The sequence below is a fragment of the Morone saxatilis genome, unplaced genomic scaffold (assembly GCF_004916995.1).
Source record: "Morone saxatilis isolate NCDOM2014 unplaced genomic scaffold, NCSU_SB_2.0 Contig16, whole genome shotgun sequence".
Lineage (NCBI taxonomy): Eukaryota > Metazoa > Chordata > Actinopteri > Moronidae > Morone > Morone saxatilis.
In genome coordinates this window covers 4,030,573-4,038,883 of record NW_023339718.1, presented here as the reverse complement: position 1 = coordinate 4,038,883, position 8,311 = coordinate 4,030,573, and the positions used below count along the sequence as shown (strand labels likewise).

General features: G+C 38.4%; 1 protein-coding gene across 1 annotated transcript in view; it reads right to left on the bottom strand.

Moving 5' to 3' along the window:
• Window positions 1–8,311, bottom strand: part of si:dkeyp-14d3.1 (transmembrane protein 132C) — a 121,022-nt gene that overhangs the window by 19,898 nt on the left and 92,813 nt on the right. Inside the window, exon 5 of the mRNA XM_035658151.1 lies at window positions 3,269–3,412. Coding sequence (XP_035514044.1) covers window positions 3,269–3,412 — 144 coding nt within the window. The remainder of the gene's footprint in view (window positions 1–3,268; window positions 3,413–8,311) is intronic.

Below are 8,311 nucleotides of genomic sequence, written 5' to 3'. Positions count from 1 at the left end.
TTGCAGTCAGAGGTCACTTCTCAACAACGTGTCTTAATGCCAGAAAATGGAAGCATGAGTACCCAGAGGGGTGGTTTGTCATTGGACCTAAGTGGATTATACTGTATTGCAGAAATGGAATATAATATTCAAAGTTATTTTTTCAACAGTGTCACTTATTGCTGTTTTCTGTTACATAGAATGATCCACAGGTTCCTGCAGGTAGCCCAGAACGAACAAACCCAACACTGGCTGTAGATAGGGTTTCGTGGCCACCGTACTTTCTCCTACACATTTCACAGCTACAGTATTTAGTTGTTTGCAATCTGCAAATTCACCTCTAGATGCCACTAAAATGTCCTCACTAAGCAGCTGCAACATGGGAAGCTGTGCAGTAGATGAGCCATGCTGAAAGAGCACCATGTGCATGCAAAATGAGGAAGACAGAGCCTTATTTCAGCCTATACATGTCAGAAAAAAAATTGTTAAAGGAAGACAAATCTCCAAAGTGGTTTAAAGAAAAAGCGTGTAACCTGAGGTATTTCTTTCAAATTTTAATTCGTGCAGTGATTCATTATTCAGGTTTAATGTCACTCTGTGTTTATTTATCACTAATTCCCCAGGTCTAAATTAGATAAATTAGTCATGTTTACATATATGATGGCAGGCTATGATTAGAAAAGAGCTTCTCCAAGTGAGCAGCAGTGAGCATTCAGGATGCCTGCTCTGACCCAGAGACCTCAGCGGCAGAGCTGTTTCTTTTTTTAAACATCTTTGACTGCAATTTAATTTCCCTCTGGAACTCACTTAACCAATCTTAATTCACGCATCAGACATGATAAAGTGGATCGATGTAGAAAAATATCCTCTCCTTTTGATTTTGTTTCATTATTGCTGTTTAGTTGATTTGCTATATATTACTGTCCTTTCTGATCTTGACATCCTCAAACAGGAAACACTTTTGGAAGGAGCCTTTGGCGGAGTAGGGGCCTGTTTCTAGACACTGACTGATATCCCAGCCACTTAGAATTGGAAACAGACCACAGATAGGCGGCCTCTGTGATGTTGTTTCTCCGGTTTTTCTCCGAGTCTTTCTATAGATCATTAAGGAGTCATTGGGATTCTGCTGGAGAGAGACTTCTTTTGTTTGGAGGGCAAAGTCACTAATACCAGGGTTCAGCTTTATGACACTGTAAGGGCCTTTTATTCTGTTGTGCTTGTGCCCCAGGTTTCAAAGGGGCTCTAAAAATAAAGGAAAACTTGAGCAACCTGTCAGCACTCACTGCATATCAAACATACACTTTTATGTTGTTTTCTGGTGTTTGTTTATTCTCTCCCCAGGATTTATATAGATGCGCTAAACATAGAAAATCTTCTCATCTACCCTTCACATAAGCTTTAATGCATTGTCTGTAAAGCGTCACAATAACAGCATAGTGTCAGTCATTAAATGCACATATTTGTTTTTAACCCTTTTCAGTCGTTTTGATGTTAACCTGGTGTTGCAGCTGAGTTGCTCGAGCAACCAGGATGGACTTGCAAACTGCAAACGGTGTATTATGGTAAATGGACTGAACAGATTTAAAATAATTAATTTATTGGAATTTTAATATATTTAACCAGATGTACAATATGGCTTCTTCTATATGGGTCACATTACTAACTTTTAGCTTTGCTGACATCCATTATAAAAAAGAGAAAGAAAGGTGGAGAAAAATACCTTGATGTTACACAGTGTTCTCGCTGCTTATGTAAAATCATATTGAATCTATGTAAGTCGTGAAAACCCTGCAGCAAAAATCTACTTGAAGTCAACTGAAGGTTTTTATGAGAGAAGATACAAGCTAGGATTTCCTCCAAATATAACACAATTTTTAACAGAATTACCAGAAAGTCTGCAAAAGAAAAATGCAAATAAATATGTGTTTTCATCCACTACCGTTATGCAAATACAAGGGGTTGGGCGATAGTTCTGCAAAAGAATGGGACAGAACGAGATGATGTAATTAACCCAGCCAAATTGTGTAAAAATAGAAAATGTAATGTCAATAAGGAAGAGGTCTTCATCTGTCTCTTCTAAGACAATCCGATACGTATCTAGACACATTTGTTACGACACGATTCAGGGACGATGCATTTTAATATGGAACAGTTCAGTTCGATTCAATTCAGTCTGAAACAGTTGTTAACAATTAATGTAGACCTTTATTTTCCATTCTAAATTAGAATAAGCCAATTCTATAAAAGTGACACTGCTTATCTTCAAATACATATATTTTATAAAGTACAAGGAAAGTATTTTTTCTTTATGGGGAACAACAAATGAATCATTTTTAGATTTACATGTCATTGTGTTTATTGCTTTTCCAACAGACACAAAGAAGACTTTCTGCAGTGATTCCCTTAAAACTCGCCCAGTTGGAGCTAAGTTGTGAGAGAAAGTGTTTAATATCTTGCGTGTTTTTGCTTGTGCTAGCTGTATTAGCATCCACAGACACCATGCTGTCTCACCAGGTGAGTGTTAAGATTTGTCCTTCTACCGCTGCGCTTAATTGCTGTCCAACAGATCTTACAAATGGACAGGATTTAGTCCAACTTTCCTTCCTTCTTATAGAATCCAAACGGCTTAAAAACTTCAACTGTACTGTAAATTGTGGTTTTGTTAGATATGACAGCCCTTGACCAGTTAATGGTACATTTAGATCGATCCAGGGGTCTACGTATCGATACTATAATGGTAAAATCGATTTCCGACTTGTATCGGTAAATCTTTGTACCCCTATAGTATAGCATTGTGTTTGTTTGTTTTAGTTTTTTGGACTTTTTGCCTTTATCAAATAGGACAGTTTAAAATTGACAGGAAAGGGGGGAGACAGAGGGGATGACTTGCAGCAAAGGGTCACAGGTCGGATTCAAACCCATGGCGGTGGCAGCAAGGACTCTGTATATGAGGCACCAGGTCTAACAGGTCATTTGAGGCAGGTTACATTCTCCTCATTGCTTCACACAGATCTATTTTTCGTCTTTTCAGTTATGTTAAAGTCACATGCTTTATGTAATCATGTTAGTTGCTAAACCTGTTTCCACTGTCGCAACTTGCTTTTATAAATACATATATATTTTTCCACCGCAGCCAAGGGTACTTTTTTTTCTTAGCAATATTCCAAGTTTTTTTTTTTGTAGATATTTCCACTCAGGTTTTTTTTTTTGCACAAATTGAAAATGTACACACTCACTCACTCTGCACTCACAGAGGCTCGTTTCTCTTTCAACAATTCATCTTACTGACCTTGACCACATCTTCATCTGTAGAGCGACACTTGACTGCTTCAGAGACATCAATAACAGAGGCGTCAATTCCAATGGTCACCACCTTTACCGGGACCGCCACTGTCTTCCCAGTCAGCACGGCAGTGTTCAAAATCTCAGAGTCCTACAGACAGAAAGAGAGAGAGAGAGAGAGAGAAAGAGAGAGAGAGGGAGATCAGCACAGCAGTGGTGGAGGGCCTGACAGGTCTCTAATCCACCCAGTAACAGACAATCAGTAATTACCAGCTCCGAAATAATAGAAAAAGTAACAAGTAGTGTTGAAAATGACCTAAAGAGGCTTTGCCCAATCACTGCTCAATTAGTGATCAATGGATGAACCTGCTGTTAAATCAGACATGACTGACGTGACTGATGGCAGCTGGCGAGGAGGACAGCAGTACATCCATTGTACATCTACAATCTAGTCTGGTGCACTTGGTCTCCTGTAAAGAATTAAAGCGAGACACTACAGGCCAAAACATATACAAATATACAAAAAATAATTGTCTTAATGTAAAAAATCAACTGGGGAAGTTTCATGGTGATATCAATTAGTTAACGCTGCAGTAGGTAACTTTTATGAAAATAACTTTTTGACATATTTGTTGAAGCTTTCACTGTATCCTGACATAAGTGAGACTGAAAAAAACCAGGCTCAACAATCAACAAGCTATCTTTCTTGTCTCGGATTGGTTGTTTCCTTTGGTGGATTCTTGCGTATGCCATTAGGAGCACTGGGAGGAGCCAAAGGAACCTGATGTTTTCACAGATTATCTGTGTTTTGTACTACTGTCAGGATATAGGGAAAGTTTCAGCTAATATGATAAAAAAAGTTATTTTCATAAAAGTTACCTACTGCAGCTTTTATTTTATTTTTACCCTATTGACCATTGTAATGTATGGAATTGTAAAATACATATCCTTTGAGGCTGCTTTCTTTTTCTCTTCTCTACATACACAAAACCTTCCAGTTGGCTTTTTTTTTTACTGTAAGTAATCAACTGGAGAAGTTTCATAATGATATCTATTAGTTAAATTTTCTACACTATTCACCTGTAGTGTCTCCCCTTTTAAATTTTGACAGGCAGCATGTTGTGTCCACTGATTTTTGAGTACCTGCTGTTGAGTTTATAAGCTGAGTTGCTGAATATGAAATTTAACAGTGTGTGGGTTGTTCTAATTATTGTGAATGTAATTATTAGACTACAAAACATTCCCCACTGCCGTGCTCTTCAGCCAGCTAATTGATGAAAGTAATTAGCATAACATTGTGGTTGGCTAGTCACCAAAATTACATATCGGCAGATAAAATTTAGATCTGACTTTTATTTTTTTGACTGATTATTGAAAGGACACAAATTAAAGCTGAAAGAATTATATTTTACATTGGAGAATGATTCATGCTCTATTACAGGAGCTTCTTTCTATGAATCATTTGCTCCTATGCTCAGACACATCATCAGTAATGTAACATGGAGTCACTGAGTGCTCTGGGTTGCCAAGGTTGATACAACTTTTATCCGTGTAGTCCTCCGCGGCTGTTTGAAGGCTCTCTTTGGAGTCTCTCCGGTGGTAATGATTACCCTCCTCTTGTGCATGTGTAATTGCCTTGTAAGAGTACTGCCAGGAGACGTCTCAAACTCTGCCTTGTTTGGAATACACAGTGAATCCCATTATTACCTTCAGCTGCATGCTTGCCCCCTTTTCTCATTGGCTTCTTCTGTGTTAAAACTCCAAAGTTCCAGCAAACCTTATTCCCTAAAGCATTCCTCTCCCAGGTTACGGGGAGGTGGGATGAGCAGAAGAGGACATCATATATATATATGTAATTGGTAAAGATAATAATACATATAATTGATGAGGGGCTTTACTGAAAGGGATGTAAAGAGCAGTAAACTACAAAAAACGCAAGTGGTATAGTAAATAAGTAAAATAAATCAAATAAAAATAATGCCATACATATTGCCTTACAGAATGAAGTTGAGAAAAAAAGCAAACTGTAAACAGATAGAAAGGTTGCAATGGCCTCATTATACTGGGAAAAAAAGCATTGCCGTAGAACCTAATGACTGAAAACGTATGTGCTCTGCATGCGGATGATCTTCAAGGATGGAAATAATGCACCAACAAGCAACCAGCTTTCTTGTCCACAAATTACCCTTATTTTAATAATTCACATTCCACGGCTAGTTAACTGTGACAGGAAATAACTGTAATGGGGATTAACAGGTATTTCTGTTATGCTGGGTGTCTGCCTGTATGTCTGTTGGATATTAATATTTATATTAAAATCAGTAAAAATGTATTAATTTACGACTTATTGCATTTAAATAAGGGATGTAAAGGAATTAGTATGGCGGTTTGTTTGTGAGTTCACAGAGTGACAGGGTCCACATACAGCCCAATTTGAGCTCAAGGGGGCTGGGCCAATAAAACCATGGCATAATAATCTATAAATAGCAACACATCCAGTTTATTTCCTATTTAGCAGTGTATTTGCAGATTAAAAACCCCCTTGCCTCACCCAACACAAGTGTATAGTAGAAACTACGGCTTGTAAAAGGTCCTATTTAGAGCCATAGAAGAGGACCCGATCCTCCTGTACATAAAAATGGCTAAGGTAATGAAAACACAACAAATCTTATTTTCACGTGATTATACACTAATAAAAACATACCTATAAATTTTATATTCCATATTTCTGCCAATAGATCCTCCCTTTAGTCACTTCTCTGCAATTTTCCACAGATTAATTAAGAGTGTAGTGACTGCAGTGGGGGCAGCAGTACAAAGGCAGAATGAACTGTACAGCCAGACGACAGTTATTGCACTTTGACTTAATTTTATCTTTAAAAAAAAATTATATATAAACGTTCATATTGTAAAGCAGGCATCAAGTAGTCAGTCTTAACTTAATTATTACCAAATATTTTGTTGCTGTAATGCATTTTGTATGGCAGAATAATACAGTAAGTATATAACATGTATTATATAAAGTGGATGGTGGGACTGTCAGGAACATCTTGTTTAAATTAGTACTTACTGGCCAATCACCTTTAACTAGGCTCTATGTAGGAAGCACCAGTGCAGTATCAGAGGGACTCTTAGTGAGTGACCTCAGTGGTCTGGACAGCTGTGGTTCTTTAAGTTCAATGGCACAGCTTCATCACTCTGAACATAAATCTTAACCTTTCATTACACACTCACACACACCAGCATTGTCACAGAAGATAATTGGGGCCAATTAAGATGAGTGTGAGTTAACTTTCGCTGTCTAAAGTCACCCATGCACATTGGATTGTCTCTTTCGCTCATTCAGCCCAATGAACTTTCACTTCAATTACACAGATTGCTATGGAACTCTGGGCAGCACATTAAGTAGCTGCCATTGAGGTCAAAGTGTACTTCTCAATACTTGTGCCAGACGACGAACATAGCCTTCTTGCTATTGGAGAACTGAAATGACTTTAGTTAATTGTACAGCATGAGAAAAAGTCTCTCATTGTAAGCTGTTTTCATTCTACTATTGGGATGGTCTTACACAAAGGACCTGCTCAGATTTCTTAATTTCAATGGGCAGAAACCCCAGGACACTTTTTTCATTTTTGGCACTGTGTTGAAGCTTTCCAGCAGTGAAGACATTGCAGTGGCATTCTATTGAGGTAGCTACTACTGTTTTTCTTTTAACAGAGAAATCTAACTCCGGAGTGACGCCTGTTGAATAAAATGTCACATTCGTTTAGAGAAATATTGCTAAACCTGACAAGCGCAGACAGGACCAATCTGCAGTGTCTGACTTCCTGTCACCACACTCATGTGTATCCCACTGTCAACAGGAAAGTACACAAGATTTGTATACTGCCCTTCTAACTCGCTCTCTGAAGATTTCCCCCTGTGTTTGCGAGCTTGTGAATCAGAGCCATTCAAAAAAAAAAAAAGAGAAAAGGAGGATTAAGTTTGGTTGAAAGGAGCCTGGTCGTTTGTAAGCATCAATTACTGAGACCATTCAGCTTTGGAGTGAAATGATTATTAGTTGAGCCAAGAGATACCAATGAATCACAAAAAAACACTTAATCTTCAAATGGCTTTTCATTACAATTTTATAGACTGTGACAGTGTTATATAGCAATATAAACCCCCCTCTCCCTGTGCTGCTGACTTTGATTCAATTCCCCTTAAAATCGAGGGTTGCTGTAAATTAATTCTACGTCTGCTGGGATTCCTCCATTTCCAGAGGGTCATCTATAATACATGATGGGGTAAATGGTTAGGACCCGGTGAAAGCAGAGGCTAATGTTAGATTACAGCAGCTGGAGATGACCCAGCAGGTTGAGAGCAACAGAGAGCAGGGCCCGGCAGTAATAAGCCACAGCGGGATCCCACAGTGATGCATCAATAGTCCTCACACTCAGACATAGACAGCGCAATTAAACACGAAATGGGGACCAGTGGTGCACATCAGCAGCAGTCATCTTACAGTAGCCTGAAAGAAGATGCAGTGAAGTTTGGAGCCTGTGAAACTGGAAAGATTACCTGATGAGAGTTTTTATTATGTTCAGAAATTAATGAGAGATGCTAAATATCCCTAGGGGGGTATTTCACTAAAATGTATTTTAACCTCAGTTCTGTGCTTGCTTTACTTTTATGGTCCTTAATTTTTGAATATTAAAAGGTGCTTTGTGTAGTAGTTTGTGTTTTATAAGTGTGTTGTTTGAAGGATATACAAATGTTACTAAATACGCTGTTCACATCATGTCCATTTATTTCAGGAACAAAAGGATAAGAGCTAATAGTAATCCTTGATAATCTCCATCAGCGACAGAAATTGCAGCTTGGTGTAGTATGGTGTATATACACCGATCAGCCATAACGTTATTAGCATTATGCAGCCTCATACGCAACAAATTGTGATGCACTGTGTGTTCTGACACCTTTCTATCAGAACCAGCATGAACTTTTTCAGCAGTTTGAGCTACAGTAGCTTGTCTGTTGGATCGGACCACACAGGCCAGCCTTTGCTCCC